At 40.7% G+C, this 22,434-nt stretch overlaps 1 protein-coding gene across 4 annotated transcripts; it reads left to right on the top strand.

Moving 5' to 3' along the window:
• Window positions 1-17,455: 17,455 nt before the first annotated feature.
• LOC146551986 (G protein-coupled receptor family C group 6 member A-like) lies at window positions 17,456-21,992 on the top strand. 4 transcript variants are annotated; one of them, XM_085257215.1, is made up of 6 exons: window positions 17,456-17,650; window positions 17,733-18,027; window positions 18,132-18,944; window positions 19,298-19,510; window positions 19,589-19,703; window positions 20,795-21,992. In XM_085257215.1, exons 1-6 carry the CDS (start codon window positions 17,487-17,489, stop codon window positions 21,721-21,723), a joined length of 2,529 nt encoding a protein of 842 aa, XP_085113341.1. In that variant the 5' UTR covers window positions 17,456-17,486; the 3' UTR covers window positions 21,724-21,992. The 4 variants fall into 4 exon arrangements, with proteins under 4 accessions (XP_085113341.1, XP_085113342.1, XP_085113344.1 ...); XM_085257216.1 differs by lacking the exon at window positions 20,795-21,992 and having other exon boundaries at window positions 19,298-19,696; XM_085257218.1 differs by lacking the exons at window positions 19,589-19,703; window positions 20,795-21,992 and having other exon boundaries at window positions 18,132-18,225; window positions 19,298-19,462.
• Window positions 21,993-22,434: the final 442 nt, after the last annotated feature.

The raw sequence follows: 22,434 nt of genomic DNA on the forward strand, positions 1-22,434 counted from the left end.
AATTTGTTCACATCTTGTCCGCTGATTTTACGACAAACAATAATAGCATGGACAAAACTGAGCTGAATGAACTACTGGAAAAAATTCAAAACTCTTCTGCTGAGGCCATCATCATCTTCACAAAGGAGACTAATGCAGAAATCATCCTGGAAGCAGCTATTAAACACAGAGTCAATAGAACGTGGATTGCAAGTGATGCATGTTCCAGCAAGAGATTACAGGATCACCCCAACCTCAGCAACAGGACACTCTCAGCACTGATCAGTTGTGTTTGCTTTTGGAACTGTGTCTTAATTCCACCTGTTTTGCGTGAGGGTCAGTACAGGCGGAAACCTAGGTATGCCATGGGTTCCCCCAGGCCCCTGGTCAAAGTCACCAAACCAGTTCGTAAGCAGGTACAAACTGGTGTGTGTATAAATAAATAAATAAAAAAACCAAAAAAAAAAAAAACACCCAGCACGCCCCTGCGGGCGGTTTATCCTTCAAGCTCGGGTCCTCTACCAGAGGCCTGGGAGCTTGAGGGTCCTGCGCAGTATCTTAGCTGTTCCCAGGACTGCGCTCTTCTGGACAGAGATCTCCGATGTTATTCCCGGGATCTGCTGGAGCCACTCGCCTAGCTTGGGAGTCACCGCACCTAGTGCTCCGATTACCACGGGGACCACCGTTACCTTCACCCTCCACATCCTCTCGAGCTCTTCTCTGAGCCCTTGGTATTTCTCCAGCTTCTCGTGTTCCTTCTTCCTGATATTGCTGTCATTCGGAACCGCTACATCGATCACTACGGCTGTCTTCTTCTGTTTGTCTCCCACCACTATGTCCGGTTGGTTAGCCACCACCATTTTGTCCGTCTGTATCTGGAAGTCCCACAGGATCTTAGCTCGGTCATTCTCCACCACCCTTGGGGGCATCTCCCATTTTGACCTCGGGACTTCCAGGTTATACTCGGCACAGATGTTCCTGTACACTATGCCGGCCACTTGGTTATGGCGTTCCATGTATGCCTTGCCTGCTAGCATCTTGCACCCTGGATTGTCTCTGGGGCATCTTTACACAGCCTGCACCTGGGGTCTTGCCTGGTGTGATAGACCCCAGCCTCTATGGATCTTGTGCTCAGAGCTTGTTCTTGTGCTGCCATGATTAGTGCCTCTGTGCTGTCTTTCAGTCCAGCTTTGTCCAGCCACTGGTAGGATTTCTGGATATCAGCCACCTCCTCTATCTGCCAGTGGTACATACCGTGCAGGGGCCTGTCCTTCCATGATGGTTCCTCGTCTCCCTCCTCTTTCTTGGGTTTCTGCTGCCTGAGGTATTCACTGAGCACTCGTCAGTTGGGGCCATCTTCCCAATGTATTCTTGGATGTTCGTTGTCTCATCCTGGACTGTGGTGCTGACACTCACCAGTCCCCGGCCCTCTTCATTCCGCTTAGCGTACAGCCTCAGGGTGCTGGACTTGGGGTGAAACCCTCCATGCATGGTAAGGAGCTTTCTTGTCTTTATGTCAGTGGCTTCTATCTCCTCCTTTGGCCAGCCTATTACCCCAGCAGGGTACCTGATCACGGGCAGGGCGTACGTGTTGATGGCCCGGATCTTGTTCTTACCATTCAGCTGACTCCTCAGGACTTGCCTGACCCTCTGCAGGTACTTGGTGGTTGCAGCTTTTCTAGCGGCCTCTTCATGGTTCCCATTCGCATCCCATCCCCAGGTACTTGTAACTGTCCTCTATGTCTGCAATGTTGCCTTCTGGTAGTTCAATCCCCTCAGTTCTGACTACCTTCCCTCTCTTTGTTACCATCCGACTACACTTCTCCAGTCCGAACGACATTCCAATGTCATTGCTGTATAGCCAGACAACAAACTTCACTCCGTGAAGTCTTCAAGTAACAGAAAAATATATTATACTAATTCTACTCGCATGCTTATGCAAAAGGTTAAAAAGGGTAAAGGGACTTTTATTTCTTTTTTATATATATTTATTAGGGGTGCAACGATACTCGTATCGATATTGAACCGTTCGATGCAGTGCTTTCGGTTCAGTACGCATATGTATCAAACAATACAAAATTTTTAATTTATTTTATCAACTTTCCTTCTGACGATGCTTTCTGTGTTGAGCGCTCAGTGGATCTGCGCTCGACAGTGCAGCCTAGGCGGAGTAGTCAAACGCAGATTCACTGAGCGCAGGGCAAGCTAGCGAGACAGAAGTTAATCTCTCCTTGCAACATGGCAAATTGAACCTCCCCCACCCTCATTCGGATCCGGCGTTTGGAACTATTTTGGTTTTCATATGACGTATGACCCTGAAGGTAAGCGCGTCATGGACTAAAGTAAAACAGTATGTTGGATGTGCCACGCAATGCTCAATTACATGGGTGGGAGCTAGTGTGTTAGCGCAGTTAGCTCGTTAACGTGTTGGCCGTCCAGCCCCACGCACGGGGTGATCCGCGGTATCTCATTAACGGAGATTTGCCGTGTTGTGGCGTTAACGTCATTTCAACGAGATTTACGCTGACAGCACTAGTGGGAACACAACGAATATGACTGCACATTTACGCCGACAAACAACAAGCACGCATGCTACAAACTTTACCCGAGTCATTTAGACAGCCGTTAGCACATGATTCTCCTTATGGGGACCTGATATGTTTAATATGCTGCTGAGAATATAGCCCAGAAGAAGCGTATAGTATAGCTTTTATTTTGGAAAGAGACATTTCTCTGTAATAAACTCTTTTCCAAAGATGAGTGATTCCTCAATCAGATACAGGGCTCACAAAATCGCTAGCCCGATGTCCCGGGGCTAGCGATTTTTCCAGTTGGGCTACCAAAATCTATCTCTTCCCTGCCCGTCAGCCTATCGTAGGAAGGAAAAATATATGTCAATGCTTTTGCATTCTTTCGGAAATGTAGCTGGGTAATTATGTCATTGGCATCGGTGAGCCACTGTCAATATGTGACATATTGAAATCGCGTTTGAATTTGCGCTTGTTTTTTGCTTTCACTTTGCAATCGCGCGAACTGTGTATAGAGAGCGACAGCACTGATTGGTGAGTGATGATAATTTGCGCACCAATTCCTCTGACATCGTCTTATCAATCGTTAGCTTACTATGCAAACATGACAAGTGAAATCTCCCGCAGCAAGCTTAAACATGTGAGAGGTTGATCGCGCAGAGAATCGCTGAGCGTTATGTGAGTGCGTGTGTAAAAACAGCAGGATATATATTTTAGTTCTGCTGAGCCAAATAAGACAGGTCAGGGTGAAGATGTGACAGCCAAAGAAAAGCTTACCACAAAACGGAAAAGTTAGGACAAATCAGAGTATAAGGCAAAAAGAAAGTGCAGCTTTATGGTTTCATGGACAAAAGAATTTCTGTGGCTGCAATATGACAAGCTAAATAACCAGGGCTGCACATAAGTGGTCTGCAGGTGCGCATTCGCTGTCAAAATAAAAAACGCGCACAAGATAAGAAGTTGCAACACGTGTTTGCGTACATAAGATTTTCAGGAGGACAGACATTTGTTTAGAACTCTTAAAGATGTCGAAGAAGCAAGCTCCTTTAAGCAATTACTGTGATGTTCCTCCACCTCCAAAGAAATGTCAGGAGTCCGAACCACAAAAAAAGCACATATTCTCGGAAAAGTAGTTGCAGGAGGTGAGCTGGCTTCAAACAAATGATGAACGCAGAGAGATGTGGTGCGGAATGTGCCGTGAAAATTTAATAAATGACAAATTAAAAAGGCATGAACATTTTTTTTTGTATCGAAAAAATATCGAACCGTGACACCAAAGTATCGAACCGAACCGTGAATTTTGTGTATCGTTTGCACCCCTAATATATATACGTAATATACATATATATATATATATATATACATACATACATACATACACACACACACACACACACACACACACACACACACACACACACACACACACACATATAAATGTAACCCACTCCTGGGTAAGTACACCTCACTCTAGGTTCGGGGAGGAGCTGGACATGAGTGCGAATAATCATAACACAGAAATTTCAGTTAACTGTGACTTTAGTTTCAACAATAACAGTTTCACAGCTAAACAACTACTAGGGCCCTTAAATTAAAATAGAAATAAAATGCATTGTCCTTAAAAATGAAAGGAGACAGAAAGACAGGTGAGAAAGAATAAAACTAAACTGACTTTTTGATGGCATTTTACACAGTACTGGTACAGAATCTAGAAAACGTGGGAAAATACTGGCATCATATACAGTACTTATTTCTGAGGAAATTAAATTACTATGTACAATAATGGATTTCTATACATCACATGAAAACATTTGTTGTAAGATTCAGATAATTATTTGTTGAAAGTGAGACATTTTAAATAAGAATAAGGAAGAAGAGAATTTCTTTGTGCCCCCCGCTCCCTATTAATGCCCTACTTGGCCCCCTGGCAACACTTTGCTAGAGCCGCCCCTGCACAGTTACCAGCTATCAGCGTAAAAAAGGATCCTGGTGTTATTTGTCTCTCAGAAACAGTTCATAACTTCCCTTCATGTCACCTAAAAGGTAACCCTATTACTCCATCACCTCTTCAGCTCTGATGATTCAGTAAGGACATCTCCTGGTTTCATCTTCATGTTTCCCTCTCACCACATATCCAAACGATATCATGACCAGCAGCTTTTACAGCTGTGGCTCCAGCAAACATCAGCTGATACTAGAAATTAAAATTAATATTAAACAAATTTTAACAACAGCTTATCAGACTGTGCTGCTGTTGTTTAATGCGACATCCGCTTTCTTCTTTCTGGCGCAAAGTGAGCGATAAACAAACAAGAAAGACGGGATTTGGGACAGAAAAGGCGATCAGCTGATCATTGATCAGTTTCATGATTGAAATAACAACAGGGGAGGGAGGGGGAGAGAATGAGAGAAGAAGAAACAGCTGTGCAGCATAAAGACACAGAATAACTCCAGCTTTGTGTCTTTTTCATTCTAGCTGAAGTACTGGACTGCACCATCGGCCCAGATCTGGCGTCTCAGATTAACTGGATTTGGTTGAACAGATGTGTGGCTAGGGTTGCCAACCGTCCCTTAAAATACGGAATCGTCCCGTATTTCGAAACAAAAGTACACGTCCCGTATTGAGCTAATAAGGGACGCACTTTGTCCCGTAATACAGTGAGAATCAAAAGTAGTCTATAACTTTTAATGGAATTAACGCTTTGTTTGAAAACATAATTCCCAGCCCCTCTCCTGCTTTGTGACCAATGAGCTAACAGCACACTTATGACAATTCGAGTATGACAATTCAGATTACCGCTCATCTCATTGGTCGAGGAAAGGTCGCTTACGGAGAAAATACCGGAAGACAACAGATGACCACAACAAGAAGCATGGCCAACAGGGAAACAAACGCCGACACTGCAGTGCAAGTCTCGGACGACAGTAAACCTAAAGCTGGGCAGACACTGTGCGATTTTTTCAGTCGCGTTATTCAGCTCCTGCTCAAACTGCACGATTGACTCGCAGGGGTTAGAAGTTGGTAGGTCACGATGCAGGTCTCACACTATACGGCCCGATGCTCTGATGCGACCTGAGTGCTCACACTGTGCCTCCATAAAATGAAGGTTATAACAGAAAATCTGTCGCGCTCTCTCTCTCCGTCTTACACTCACACAGACACACACACCACCACCATCAACTTTGCTAAATTGCTAATGAAAAACACTGATCAGGCAGCTGTGACTGAGCAGCAATGTAAATCCAACTATTTTCACGGTTGTTGTGGTCGTGATAATTTTGTGATGCCACATCGAAAAGGCTCGGATGAGCTTTCCAAAGTTCTACAAGTTGTGCCTCCATCGCTTGTGTCCAGATCACACGCTGCACAGCCGTGCTGCTCCATCTTTTACACCAACGTTTACGTGTTTGCGCGCGAGCAGTGTGAGCGGCTGTGGTGAGACCCTCACGAGCGATTTATGATCGGGAGCTGGTCGTGAGGTGTTAATCACTTCTCGTTACCCCACGTATACTACACGATGCACGATGAAGGCCAAAATCGGTCCGATCACTCAAAAATCGGCTAAAAATGGGCCTAAAACCGCACAGTGTGAGCCCAGCATTAGAGCAGCAATGTTTGTTCCCCTCAGAGAAAGGGAAGAATGGGAAAAGGAAAACACCTGGCTGGAAAAAGTTAATATGGGCATGTGCAGTGAATATCAGCGCTATGTGGCCAGAAGTGTGATAATATAACTTATTTTGTGTAATAAACAACTGCAAGGATAGATGATTACAACAAATTGATGACTAATACATAAAAGTAATACATAGATGAATAATGATGATGAGTTATGATGCGTAATCATGGGAACAAGCAGGTTTACAAACAGGAGCAGCTGATTAGCATTAGAAAAGCTGAAATAATACCTCAACTGAAGCCAATTGTACTAAATGCACTAAATGTGCACTGTTACAAGAATGTTTTTCTTTCTATTGTTTTCTATTATTTTAAGTTAAGCAGGACAGAGTTCTTTTAAAGAAAGATTTACTTATATTCTCAAAAGTTAAGCATGACAGGCTTCTGTTTAAGAAGGAGACCTGTTTTATTGTGTTAATGTTGTCATTTTGAGCTAAAAATAAATGGCTAAATGATCATTTGTTTCACATGTGTTCATATCACAAAGAATACACATCTACTTAAATCAAATTCAAGTCAAAGGGTTAAAAAAATAATTTCACACACAAAAAAAGAGCTAGAAAATTCACCACACTGGGAAGGGTGAAGACAACTGGGTCGCCCGGCCCTGGCCACGAGGTGTCCCTTATTTATTTTTCAGGGAGTTGGCAACCCTATGTGTGGCAGACTTGCGTTTCAGGAGCTGCTACCAACAAACCAGCAAATAAACACCAAATGTGTCATCTGTGACACTTGTGAGGTTATCTCAAAACACACTCTGTCTGTCTTGATGCTGTTGAACAACAAAAAGTTTAAAAATGTCAGGAGTTTACAGGGTGATATTCTCATGCGCCACAGCAAATGTTCTCATGAGCCACAGCAAACGCCGATGTTGTTCACAGGCAGTGTTGGGACTAACGTGTTATTAAGTAACGCGTTACAGTAACTACGTTATTATTGTGGTAACGAGCACGGTAACTAGTTATTATGCCAAAACCGGGAACGCGTTACTCGTTACTAGAGCAGGGCGATATGGCCAAAAATATTTATCACGATATATATTTGCAAATTTGCGATAACGATATAACTGACGATATAATTGATGCGAGACAAAATACAACTCCACAACATTACTAGCGCAAAATACAACCTTCCATTTATTTTCACTTAAACAAGAAGCTGGTTTTTATGTACATTAAAGCTTTATCAAAATGTAACAGTGCCAATGCAAATTCCTTGCTGAAAGTTTAACCAAAAGGCATTTCCAGTAGAAATGGGCTGACATATCCTGAGCATAACCATGTATAATATCCACTGAAGTTAAAAAGAGGTGCTTTGCAACATTAAACTGCAGTGTGCAGTACGCATTTTTCGGACCATAAGGTGCACAGGATTATAAGGCACATTAAGCGAAACAAAGCAGTCAGATAAATCAAACTTTATTAAACTCATTCTTCTTGCTTTCTCCACTTCTGTACCATTGATTCATTAATGTTGAATTCTCTGGCAGCTGCTCTATTCCCATGTTGTTGCAGTATATTAATAACTAACCTCGTATTGTGGATGGATTATCTCAGTTGTTCTCCTGACTGAAGTTTGGTCCGTTTACAGCATCCTGCCATGCGATTGCATTTGTTTCTAACCATGAGGAACCTTCACGTTAACTTTTATAAGTGGAAAAGTGTTAGTGTTCGTCCTCCAGCTTCACTGTTTATGTTATGCTAACATAGCTGTGTCGCTAGCGATCACGTAGCACATCATTATATACCAGCTAGCCCAACTTCAGTAACCCTACAAACGTCACTGCTGTTTAGTTTCCTGTCTTCATTTATGTTGGAAGTGATAGCAGAGCTGTACGTTTGATTTTTTTCAGAAATCTCTCAGTCAGAACATGCAATATCATGCTTAGGTAACTAGCGAAACTAGCGAGCTAACTTCCGCTAGCTTCCTGCTAACTTCTAACTCCGTTAAATGTAATAACTTTTGTTTTCATGGATGCCTGGAAGTTAAACTTCATAGTTTCACCTGGTAAAGCAGCAATGCTGATCGTTTTATTAAAGATGAAAGAATTTAGACAGTTTTTAACTCTCAGTGATGCTGCAGTGTTGTTTGACCTGAAGCATACAGAGTTTAGGACCCAGATTACTCCCAGATTTAAGAGCATCTTAGTTTGACAAATATGACAATAACGACGGCCGCTTGCATGTTCTGCAAAAAAATGTGCTTTGTCGTGTATCTGACGGACAAACACCAAACCAGTTCCACATCACTGAAGTTGCACCATTTTTACAAACCAATTCTGGTTCATCTGTTTCACTCAACAATCGGCCACGTGTGTATGAAAACAAAGGCACTGCGCATGCGCGTTTTACTCCCATTCTATTGCGATATTTCATTTTCCTATCGTTGCCTAACATTATACCGGTATTACCGTGAACGGTATAATATGGCCCAGCCCTACTCGTTACAAATCAAATCAAATTACTTTTATTGTCACATCACATGTGCAGGTACATTGGTACAGTACATGTGAGTGAAATTCTTGTGTGCGAGCTTCACAAGCAGCAGAGTTGTGCAAAATACAATAATGTAAACAAGCAAAATACAAGAATGGCTACATCTGAAACTAATAAATATATGTACAATATATAATAGTATATGCATTTCTGGATGTGTATACTAAATATTTTTCTACGTGTGTGTGTGTATACACATATTTTACAAATTAAATAGAGTAAACGAAATATACAGAGTTACATATAAAAATATACAGAGTTACTGGGATTTAGATAGGCTCGTTATTCGTTACTTCGTGTGGTGGCTATTGCGGCGCTTCCACAGATTCAATAACATTAGCAAGTTGTGGAAGCCAGCAGGTGGATGAAGGAAAAGGGAGGCAAGAGGAGAGACCCGAAGCGGCCGCTGGTCCGAGAGTGCCAGGTGAACTGAACTTCAGGTAAGAAGTTATAACCTGCAGTCCATCTGGGTCAGATATGAACCAAGTTTAGGTGGAGTTTATTTTCGTTATGCTGACTTTTTCGTACTGAGTGCTAGCTAGCATGACGGAGTTTCTATACATCTGGGTGGGTGCTATGTTACTGATGTTGAACTTTATTTTGAACTTTATTTTGTTAATTATTAGAGTTGCCAACCGTCCCGTTAAAAACGGAATCGTCTCATATTCAGAGAAAATATCATGCGTTTCGTATTGAGGTGAAAAAGAACACAGTTTGTCCCGGACTTCAGCTACAATGAAAAAAGACACAAAGCTGGAGTTATTCTGTCGTTACGCTGCACAGCTGCCTCTTCTTCTCTCATCCTCTCACCCTCCCTCTCCTGTTTCTACTTCAATCATGAAACTGATCAATGATCAGCTGATCGGCTTTTCTCTCTTGTTTATTTATCGCCCACTTCGCGCCAGAAAGAGGAAACCAGCGGATGTTGCGCTAAACAACAGCAGCACGTTTGATCAGCTGTTGTTAGAATTTATTTAATATTAATTTCTAGTATCAGCTGATGTTTGCTGGAGCCACAGCTGTAAAGCTGCTGGTCATGATATCGGTTTGGTTATGTGATGAGAGGGAAACATGAAGATGAAACCAGGAGATGTCCTTACTGGATCATCAGAGCTGAAGAGGTGATGGAGAAACAGGTTTACCTTTTAGGTGACATGAATGAGTTGAAGGGAAGTTATGAACTGTTTCTGAGAGACAAATAACACCAGGATCCTTTTCTAAGTAGCTGACAGCTGGTAACTGTGCAGGGGCAGGTCTAGCAAAGTGTTGCCAGGGGTCCATGTAGGGCATTAAAAGGGAAAGGGGGGCAGAAGGAAATACTTTCTTATTCTCATTTAAAATGTCTCACTTTTAAAAAAATAATTATCTGAGTCTTGCAACAAACGATTGATAGATTGATGCATATATACCATCAAAACAGTGTACATCACTGTCACAACAGTGTTTATTTTCATTCAAAGGCTTTATGATTTTTCCTATAATGGTGAGCCGGTCTCTAGTCAAAATGCCCAGGACGATTTTTTTTGTCCCAGTCCAGCTCTGTATGCAGCTCATCTGCAGTCTGGTGTTACCTACATCTTCCTATTCAGAAGGCAGAATTTCCGAGTTCTGAGTACAATCGAAAGCACCTCGACTGCAGTTTTTGTGTTGGATGTAAAAATAGAATAGAATAGAATAGAATTCAACTTTATTGTCATTGCACATGCACAGGTACAGGGCAACGAAATGCAGTTTGCATCCATCCAGAAGTGCTTTAGTGATATAGATATATTACAATATATATTAGCAATAATATAGATATGTGAGTATATTACAGAAATGGGTCTATTATGGTATGTCATAATGTACACGGTATGAAGTATGTTGTGAATATTCTATAACTATAAGTATGTACAGGCTGTAGTGAGTACAAGCTATGTACAGGATATGAACAGGATATAAATATGAAAAACTATACAGAATATGAAATAAATAACTTTACAGAAATCTGAGATATACAGTTATACAGAAATGGGAACTATGCAAGTTGTAAACAGTTGTAGGGTTAAGAATTATCGAATGTACAGAATGATTATTTACACAGAGCTATACAGTAGTGCAGTTAAGATAAGTGAGATATAATTCCTACAGAGGCTATATAAAGTGCTAGTGGTTGTGAGTGGTGGTTCAGTCCATGTTATTATTGTGTGTTTGAGGGTATAGTTGTCCATTGTGGGTGTGTGTATGTTCAGTCCATGAGTTAACGTGGGTCAGATGTCAGGAGGCAGAGTTCAGGAGTCTGACAGCTGTGGGGAAGAAGCTGTTCCGGTACCTGGTGGTCTTAGTCCGGAGGCTCCTGTAGCGCCTCCCAGAGGGCAGGAGGGTGAAGAGTCCATGTGATGGGTGACTGGGGTCTTTGATGATTTTCCCAGCCCCTTTCAGACACCGCTTCCTGTAGATGTCTTTTATGGCAGGAAGTGGTGCTCCGGCGATGCGCTGGGCAGTTTTCACGACCCTCTGCAACGCCTTCCGGTCCGAGGCAGAGCAGTTCCCGTACCAGACTGTTATACAGTTGGTCAGGATGCTCTCGATGGTGCAGCGATAGAAGTTCACCAGGATGTCTGAGGACAGGTGGTTCTTCCTCAGAGTCCTCAAGAAGAAGAGGCGCTGGTGACCTTCTTGACCAGCTTGGAGCAGTTGGTCGTCCAGGTGAGATCCTCAGAGATGTGGACTCCCAGGAACTTGAAGCTGCTCACACGCTCCACAGCCATCCCCTTAATGTGGATGGGTGGATGTGGGTCAGCATTCCTCCTGTAGTCCACGATGAGCTCCTTGGTCTTCTCGGTGTTAAGCAGCAGGTTGTTTCTGTCGCACCACTCAGCCAGATGATCCACCTCCTCCCTGTAGGCGGCCTCATCGTTGTCACTGATGAGGCCAATCACCGTGGTGTCATCTGCAAACTTAGTGATGGTGTTGGAACCATCAGCAGGTCTGCAGTCGTGGGTGAAGAGGGAGTAGAGGAAAGGGCTCATCACACAGCCTTGTGGTACACCGGTGTTCATCGTGATGGTAGATGAGCAGCGGTTATCCAGCCGGACATGTTGGGGGCGGTTGGTCAGGAAGTCCAGTAACCATTTGCAGATGAGGGAACTGATGCCCAGGTCTGTCAGTTTCCTGATGAGTTGTGAGGGGTGGATTGTATTGAATGCTGAACTGAAGTCTATAAACAGCATTCTGGCGTAGGTGTTGTTGTTGTCCAGGTGTGAGAGGACAGAGTGCAGTGCGATGGAGACTGCATCCTCTGTGCTCCTGTTCTGGCGGTATGCGAATTGGTGGGGGTCCAGGGTGGGGGGGAGACAGGATTTGAAGTGTGCTAGGACCAGCTGCTCTAAGCACTTAGTGATGATGGGGGTGAGTGCTACTGGGCGGTAGTCATTGAGGCAAGATGGGTTGGAGTTTTTGGGTATCGGGACGATGGAGGTGGATTTGAAGCAGGCCGGTACCACAGCGTGGGCCAAGGACAGATTGAATATGTCTGTGAGCACTCCTGCAAGCTCCCCAGAACACGCTCTGAGAACAAGCCCGGGGATGCCATCAGGACCTGCAGCCTTGTGGGGCTGCAGGTCCTGAGCAGGCTAGGATAGAATCAGGCGTGGGATTTCTCTCGTGGAAATGTGCACATTATTTTTTCCTTTCTATTGGTAGGTGGCACAGTGCACTTGTGGCAAGTAAGCAAGCTAGAAGACTGGCAATCTTGCTGGGTATCCAGTTACGGAAGCAACACATTAACAAGAGAATTCTGAGTAAAACCAAAGTTACTTTCCCTAGTAACTAGTTACTCTGAAAGTAACGAGTAACTTGAAGTAACTGAGTTACTTTTGATAGAAGTAACTAGTAATGTGACTAAGTTACTAATTTAAAGTAACTTACCCAACACTGTTCACAGGACAGACACAGTAAACGATCGGGAGACTCTTGTCGTCGTTATCGTTCCCCTCCTACGTTTTTATTACTCCGATTTCAGAGAGCGACTCGAATCAACCAGTAGCACCTCTGGCCACCTGACTTCTCCTGAAAACAGAAACACACCGTCTGCAGTGAAAGGCAAAAGGAGCCGCCCGCAAAAAAGGCAAATTCCACTTGCTACTCTGGAGTTGTCACCGATAAGCTACTCCATAAACAGAACACAGTTCTGCTGCATCACACATTAGGATGTTTGTTCTAATTTTCTATGACCTCAGCGCATTGAAAATAAAATTAAAAGCCAACAAAGAGCAATATGAATTTCTTTAGAACTTACCAGAATAAAAATGTCAGGAGCACACCAACAAAAATGGTGGCAGAGAGCTCGATATCAACTCGTCTCACCGCTGCTATCCAAGCCTGACGTCTTCGTCTGGTAACATGAGATCCCTCGCGTTGCTTCCAGGAGGGGAAACGATAAAAAGAGAGCCCATTTTCTAGCTTATTCCCTTCCCGATCGTGCGATCTAAAACTGCAACCGACAACACGGCAAGTATGAGCCATAGTTGATGTTTCCCTGTGCTTTAGATCTTGTAGCCCTTTGTTTGGCCTACTAAGATGGCGGCTCGACCAAAAATCGTGACCACGCCCCCTCCCGTGACATCACACACTAATCAGGAAATCAGCTCAGGTGCTTTGATTAAATTAACTAAAATCAGGACAGTCTCAACTAGTGATGGGATTTCCGGCTCTTTTTAGAGAGCCGGCTCTTTCGGCTCCGAACCGGCTCTTTCGGCTCCGAACCGGCTCTTCGGGTTGTTTTGTTGCTTTAATTAATTTATTATTAACAATAATATGAAATTATGCACAAAAGGAATTACTAACGTAAAAAAAAAGTGGTTTCAGTTATATATGTTTATATATAAATATATGCGGTGGCCCCTAGAGACAAAACACGTACAAACTTCAAAACACAATTCTAGCATGAACTGAACTTCCAAAGCAGAGCTACTAGATCACTTAAATTACACAATTGAAAGCATGTGTGTATTGTTTCTGTATTTATACACAGGCACTCATATATATTCAAATTATTTTAAAAAAAAGTTCATTTACCTGTTACTACCACACACCAAATCCGGTCGTTGGTACTTGCTGGTTTGTGTAGCCACAAGATAACAAAAGCTCAACACTGCGCCCAGCATCCTGGAGCACTTCTGTTGTCTTTTGTACGTGTTTTGAGTTTTTATGTGCTTCGGAGTTTTTATGTGCTTCTGAGTTTTTACGTGCTTCGGAGTTTTTACGTCTTTTGGAGTTTTTACGTGTTTTGGAGTTTGTACGTGTTTTTATGTGTTTTGGAGTTTGTACATGCTTCAGAGTTCGTACGTGATTTGAAGTTTGTATGTGCTTTGTCTCTAGGGGCCACCTTAAATATACTTTTATTTATTCACTCCACATAAAATGTAATAAATAAATCATATAATACAAAAATCAACTATTCACATTTCAACTTTTAACTATTTAAATTTTCAGCTTTTTCCTTTTACAAATTTAAAGTGAAACAACACAAAACACTGTAAACCACAACACAAATATAAATTAAAATATGAAAACAAAAGAAGATGCATATTCTCTGTCATAGGGGCCTGCATGAATAAACTTTCTGAATCCTTTATCATCTGCAACCGAAAATAGTTGTGGATGATTACTATACCTTTCTAATGTGACGTTGTTGTCCCTGGCTCTCTTTCTCTCTCTCTTCCTCTGGGTCTGTCGCTGTGCTACTGAGTGTATTTACCGCCCCTCCCCCCTCTGCCCAGCATAAAGCACAAGGCTCGCGTGCGGAGTGAAGCGGAAAAAAAGTGCGAGAGAGAGGCTGAGAGAAAGAAAAAAAAAAACCCACGTGACGGCTCGCGATAAGGAGCCGGCTCGCGTCGTTCACGTCAATGAGCCGGCTCTAAGAGCCATTTCGTTCGAGAATGACCCATCACTAGTCTCAACAGCCTGTACTACTGTGTTGAGTGAGTGTTAGAGAACTACTAGATAAACTTTCCTTTATCATGAGAAATCTGGGTTCATCAGTCTGAGCAGACTGTCAGCAGATTTAGAGGGACAGGTGCTGCTAGGGCGAGACAGACGTCTCTCACGGAGTCCTTTAGTGCTGCAGGCAGGCAAGGTGTTCAAATAGTGCACAACTTCAGTTTTTTTTATTTCTATATGATGAATTCTGCATTATTAAGTGATAAGAACAAGTAATCTGATGTCCTGTAATCATTATGACACTATAATTTGAGATACAATAAAAGATACAATAAATAAAAAAAGTTTTTGTACAAAGTATCAGTATCAGATCAGTATCATCAATACTACCCTGAATTTTATTTGGTATCGGATCGGAAAGGTCGTCCATCTTCCTCTTTATATTGTTTATTGGCAAACAGCATGGTGCATTACCGCCATCAACTGGTGTGGAGTGGGGACTGAAATGTCAACAAATAATTCAAATGAGTGTGCCTTAAAAAATAAATGGCCAGATAACTTTCACTTCCCTACTTCTTACGAAATAAATCAACCAACTTTCCTATCACCGAGCTTTTTGGTCAACTGTCTTCTTTCAGCATCAGCTCAGTTCAGTTCATTTTTATTTCAAACATGTACATTCAGAATCATTAAAAAATACCATTCCAGTTTTTTGTTTGAAAAGGAGTAGGCAGAATTATTTGGCTCTACCCCCTCACGTTTTACCTCTCACTCATTTAATTTTCTTTTAGTCTTAAATTAAACAACATATAAAGCAAAAGAAAAACAAAACAAACTTACATACATAAAACAAAAACAAGAAAGTAAATTTGCAGATTCACAATTTATGAAAAAATAAAAAAAGAACACCACTACCGTCCTGGGTTAACCTTGTTTGCTTCATTCTAATATTTGTTTAAAATTTGTTTTTTTATATTCTATTTATCTATTTCCATAATTTAACTCCTGCTATTGAGATAGACATAATTTTAAAAGTTGTTCTAGCACTTTGTATTTTTAAATTCCATTAACAATGTAAGGTATACTCACCTTCTTTTTCTAGAAACAATTTACAAATTTATTTTGGAAACATTTTATTTCTTACTTTATGTATTATTGGCCCTGCTTTAAACTTCACCAAGTCTTGGAATTTAAAAGCTTGCATTTTGAGAAAGAGTGCATTTGTATGGTCCCTGTACCCCACATTATTTATTAATCTAATGGCCCTTTTCTGTATTATAGTTATTTTTTGTGTATTACTTTTATGTGTTTCCCCAGACCTCTACACAGTAGCTCCTATATGCACAGTGCTTTCTGATCCAAGATTTGCTTTGCTATCCCCAGGACGGCAATGCCCGTGCCAATTTCCCTGCCTGGAAGAGTGTTCAATGCTTGCTCCTTCCCTATGCAGTCGGCAGGTCAACTGGACCAGCAGAGAGATGCTGCAGGACTGGATGCTGCTGTCTACACCGGCTCACTCACATACCCCATACCCACCCCTGTTGCTTGTCATGTGTGTTTTTTTAATGGCGCAAAGATCCATGAAGATCCATGTGCTTTTTGTGCTGAGGAGTTTTTGTTTTCTGTTCTCAAACTGATGGGTAGAGTTCTCTTTTTTTCTCCTCCTCTCCCCTATTGTGTTGCACATTTCATTGCTTATTTTTCTAAAAGCTACCTGTTCTGACCTGTCTGCCCAATGTGATGTTTGTGTAATGTATGTATGGTCGGAAGGGGTCCAATTTTACTAAGTCCAATTTTAAGTGATAAATAAAGGCTCGTTCATTCATTTGATCTGTGACATTTGTGACACGGCCCATCACTCTTATTGCTCTTGGACAGTAAAATATTTAATACTGTCGTGAGTTTACCTGGTGTTGTTCTCATGCACGAGTTGACCACATAAACAGCAAAAGTCAACGATCTGGTGAATCTTGTCTACGTTATCATTCCCCTCTGATTTCTGTGATTTAGCCTCATGACTAAAGCGTGCAGTTTACTCTGTGTGCACTCAAACTAGCTCCAAGTGCCATAGCCTACAGCCAGATTAATTTGTGACACATGTCTGGTTCTATCACCATGTTGGACTTCCAGTTCCAACATGGTGATAGAATGTTTGTATGTTTATATGCTTTATATATTCTGAGGTAAGTTGATCTATGGTGTTACATCATATTGTATAAGGATGTTACGTGTTTGTATACTTTCTGCCCAGTTTGACCCATTTAGCAGAAGTCAGCCTGTTTAAGGCTCTAATATCTATTCTGTATGACTTAAATGTAAAAATCATTTTATGGTTGATATAATCCAAACTGAACAGTTCATTGTTGAATTATAATTATAATCCCATAGTTTAACAACAGCATTTAATTTACTGGATTTTCTTTGTATGAAGCTTTTATTTATTTGTTTGTTTAAGAATCTTTTAAAAACATAAAAGGACCAAAGTTCAGGTTGACATCTAACCTTTGGCACATAATAGGTGACCCTGTCAGTTGTAGACTCACCACTTAGTCATTGTCAGCCAAAACCAACTGTGGCTGATAGAAAGTAGAGAGTAATCCTTGACATTGAGCCTTAACATTGCTTATTTTCTGTAATCTAAAAACAATTAAACCATTACTCAGGCCTGTCCACGAATGAGTCCTTTTCTATGAGTGATTCAAATCATCTTGGTGTTTTTGTATTTGGAAGAATTTAGGAAGACAGACTGTTTTGCATAGAGTTACAAAGACTCTGTTTGACCATGCAAATAATCCATGAGGGGAAGTTTAAAACAGCTAGTGTTTGTGGGCCAGTTTATACTCACCAGAAACAACTAATGCACATCTGTATCTCTGCGGATCCACAATGTTCTTCATACAGCTATTTGTCATGAGCGTGTTTCATTCCTGTTTAGGAGAGAATGGTCTCCTACGTGTATACTATCCTGGGAATATCATCATTGGAGGACTTTTCCCCATTCACTTAAAAACCAATAGGACTGACACTTCTGGACCTCTCTTCTGTCAGGAGTAAGTACTGCCTTAGTTCATCAGCTCATTACTGTGAATAAATGAATGATGAATTTAATCTGTATTCTGTCCATTTTTGCAGCTATGACATACAAATGTTCCTCCGTAGTCAAGTGATGATATACGCCATCAGAGAACTCAACCTACCTAACATCACGATAGGATACGACATCTATGACACTTGTGGAGATGTTGGCCTCGCCTTGAGAGCAACTCTCCAGCTGCTGAAGAATCAGTCAGACCCGCAAAGCTGTTTAGTGCCAGCAGATGCTCAGTCCAAGTTACCTGAACCCAAAACCAAGGTTGTGATTGGTGAGAGGACCTCAGAAGCATCGATAGCTGTTGCACGACTTGTTGCGCTGTCTTCAGTTGCCCAGGTTTGTTTTTTCTTTATCTGATACTGCCTTACAAACCTCGGAAATATGAGAATCTAACCTGGTATGAATATTGGTGAATTTACCTATTTTATGTCTTTTAACAGATTAGTTATGGATCGACTAGTGAGGTGCTCAGCAGGAAGTACAAGTTCCCTACATTTCTACGAACAGTGCCTAGTGATGAATATCAGACGAGGGGTATGGTTGAGCTGGTGAAGACATTTTATTGGCAAACAGTGATTATTGTGGGAAGTGATGATGAGTACGGGAAGTATGGTAGTGATAGCCTTGTGAAAACTTTCAGCAAAACCAATATCTGCATTGAATTTGTTCACATCTTGTCTGCTGATTTTAATATAAATGGTGCTAAGACCCAAACTGAGCTGACTGAACTACTGGAAAAAATCAAAAACTCCTCCGCTGAAGCCATCATCCTCTTCACAAAGGAGATTAATGTTGAAATCATCCTGAAAGAAGCGATTAAACATAAATTCAACAGAACTTGGATTGCAAGTGATACATGGTCTAGCTCTCCAAAGATCTTTGCAATTCCAGACATCCAACTTGCCGGACAAGTTTTTGGGTTCATATTTAAGCAGATTGAGGTGCCTGGCTTTAAAGACTACGTCATGTCGATTTTTAATGGAACTCAAAAAAACGCCTTTGTCGAATATTACCTGACGCAGCATCCACTTTGTTCAAATCAGTCTGAAGAAGTAAAAGTAAATAATTGCTCGCTAAACTATCAGCTGGAATCTAATCAATGTCTGGGAACAAGCTTCTTGGCTAATTGCATTGACAAGGAAGAATCTTACAATATCTATTTAGCTGTTCAAGTCATTGGTGAGGGGCTCAGACACTTGCTTAAGTGTGATGACCATCATTGTGAACGTAGCTCCAAATTCACAGCATCAGAGGTACAGGAAAGATGTTTTTTAATTGTTTTGTTGTTGTTGTTGTTGTTTTGCTGTTGATTAATTTAAGACATTTACCAAGTTTTTTATGTCAAAGTATAATACTTGGACCAGGAGTTGATGACCTTGGCTTAAAATATAATATAACTGTGACAGCTTGCCCTGTTTTTGTGTGTAATGTTTTAATAATTTCTCATTTTATGGGTAATGTCTTCATGGTGTAGGATTGCGCAAGTCATCATTTCCAACACGGAAACAGTCCAACACATACCCCCTTAAAAGTTCTCTTTATTCTTTGTATTTTGTACAGTTTAAGCAAGTGTCTTGGTTGATTTATGTTCATATTGTTTCCACAGCTTCTCTCAGAAATCCAGAAAGTAAACTTTACTGTGGGAACCACACATATCTTTTTTAATAGTGATGGAGATCCCAGTTTGGGATATGATATTGTATACTGGAATATGTCTGAATTCAACAAGGGTGTACAAATACAAACTATTGGAGAATACCTTCCGAATGGAAAAATTACAAAAGTCCCAGAGTCTCTTGTACACTTGATAAATCAGACGGTGAGATGAAATTTCAACATTCATTTATTACCCATAATAATTTATGAGCATCATGTATGTGTACTGTTTCCTCCATAGGGCTCAGCATATAACTGTGCGAAAACATGTGATCCAGGACAAGAACTAACGGAGAGAAAAATCTGTTGTAAAGTTTGCGTTTCATGTGCTGATGGCACGTTTTCCCCTGGAAACGGTAAGTCTTTTATTACAAATATTGATAAAGTTCAATTATACAGGCAAAAATTTATTGTATGCACTTCAGCAGCTCATTCTGATAGTAATGTAGCAAACAAATATTATTTAGTGACAGCTGAAGAGTTTATTTCCATATTAAGTTTTAGATAAGAAAGTTTTTGCTGAAAAAATTCAAATATGAAAGCTAATTCAAACAGAAAATTAGTATTTCAACTTAATGTGGGCAAGTTATACGAAATAGTTTATTCTGGCAATGGCAACTTTATTTAGATTTAACACTTCTTTACATCTAAACTTAATGCATTTAACAGAAGACAAAAGTATTTAAAAAAAACATGTAAGTTTACAATCCCTTAAGGTGGCAAAAACAACAAAATATAATTTTTAAAAAAACAAACAAAACAAAACATACCAAAATAAAAAACACTTAATAAGCGTGGATAAAAAAGGTCTGTTTTCAAATCTATTGACAGATGATCAAAAGGCAGCTTGTTCCAAAGAAAGGATAACAATAACTTAAAACAACTTTAGCATACTTGTATGTAGATGTATTTCTGCGAACACTTAAATCTCATAAAATAAATGGCAAAGATTAAATAATACATATTAAACTAAAAAATTTGACATCATGTTAAGGTAGATACACTTTACAAAATCTGACTGAAAACCTTGTAATGCACCTGTTTTACACTTACAGTCATGTGAAAAAGAGATGCTTCTTGTTTGATTTTCTGGAGTTGTTTTTTGACTGTCACTGACATGGAGCTCAGGAATTTAAAAAGTTTATATACTAAAAATGTAATAACTGTTGTACTTATTAGATGAACACATATTAGACGCATATACTCTTGTCTGTCTTCTCTCCCAAAATATCCAAAGCCAGTTTTGCATTAATTTGCAAATATCCTCTGATCTCTCACGCTGCTGCTCTGTGATAATGTAGTTTGGCCCTTCCACACGTAAAAGCACATTTTTCTTAATGCAGGGGTTTTCCCCCTTGCTCCTTATCAAATTATTTTAATCTTTACATTGAGTCATAAAATATTTTCCTCTTCCCTTATGCTATTTATGTTTGTATTTCCTCTGCAGGTTCAGCATGCAAGAGCTGCACTGACTACCAATATTCAATTCCTGAACAGAGGGATCAGTGTTTCAACAAAACGGATGAATTTCTCCTCTGGACCGATCCCTTCTCAGTCATTCTCAGCTCCCTTGCAGTCGTCGGGATCATTACTACCGTTGTGTTTGCTGTTCTGTTTGCAGTATATTTTAAAACTCCCATTGTAAAGGCAGTTGGAGGTTATTTGTGTTTTCTGGAGCTTTTTTCCTTGGTGGCTGGCTTCTGTCTTACATTCACCTTCATAGGCAAACCTACTGAGAAGATTCACTGTGTAGGTGTGCCTCTCTTTGGTGTATCCTTCACCGTTTGTATCTCTTGCATTCTAGCTAACTTGCTTCAGATCTTGGTAGCTTTCAACTTTAACCTTAACGTAGGGTCTTGGGTAAAGAAGCTGAATAAGCCGCTGTTGGTAGTTACTATTGTCTCTGGGATCCAGCTGGCCCTGTCTGTCTCATGGCTGATCGTAAATCCACCAATTCCTAAAGAGATGCCAGGGAAAGAGACCATTCTGCAGCAGTGTGAGACACAATCCCTTGAATACTTTATAGCAATGTTAGCCTACAACGCTTTCTTGGGCTTTATTTGTTTGGTGTTCGCATTCAAAGGTAAACAGTTGCCGGATTTGTACAAAAATGCATCTTTAATCACCATCAGTATGCTGCTGTTTGTGGTCATCTGGATTATCTTCCTCCCAATTTATCTGACCTTAACAGGGAAGTACAAACCTGCCGTACAAAGTGCAGCCATCCTCACTTTATGCTTCAGCGTTCTCGGCTGTCACTTGGCTCCCAAGTGTTATATTATGTTGTTCAGGAAAGAGCTTAATCATGAGAGCGCCATCACTGAGTACATTAGGAAGCATTATGAACGGAAGGGCATATCTGTGGTGCAGTCATAGACTCACACTTTCATGTAGGAGTTATAAATAATACTGATCTGCAAAAGAATCTGTCCTCCTATGATGAAATCATGACTTTCTTGGTTGGATGGAAATAAAGTATTTCATCTCATTCACATACACGGGAGTTTTCACTGTGTAGGCCAATAAAATGCTGCAGAACTAAAAAAAAAACCTCAAACAGTTGTTTTTTTTTACTAGTTGTTAGATATATAGTCATATACATCTAGTAGAAAAACTTTAGGTTTGGTAACTTTGGGTGAAGAAATCATAGCTCTTAAAATCTGCTAACATGGATGAGTTTGTATAGTTGTCATTTTATAGGCTAAATGTATAGTTTTAATCCTATTTTCCTTAAAAATCCAAAATAAATTCAAATTTGTGCACTTAATTGTTTTCTACAATCATTAAAGATGTATGCTGTGCAATCGCAAGGAACTGTTTAAAGAAATAATGAAAAGTGCATTGCCATGATGTTCAAATATTTATATAAACACACGTGTGTTTAGTCCTTAACAAATTTGTTAGACCACCACCCAATGTAAGTTCTCTAGCATATTGAGACTATCTCTCCACACAGTTACATATTCCATATGTACAGGTACGATCCCCATTGGTCATGGCGTGTGGATATTTCTCTTAGACACTCCGCACGCCCCACAGCTCACACATAAAACAGCTGCGCAACATGTAAAAATGGCCAACTTCCTG

The sequence above is a fragment of the Mchenga conophoros genome, linkage group LG19 (assembly GCF_057382185.1).
Source record: "Mchenga conophoros isolate Kocher_MC1m ecotype Shallow Benthic linkage group LG19, M_conophoros_male_GT1.1, whole genome shotgun sequence".
NCBI lineage: Eukaryota > Metazoa > Chordata > Actinopteri > Cichliformes > Cichlidae > Mchenga > Mchenga conophoros.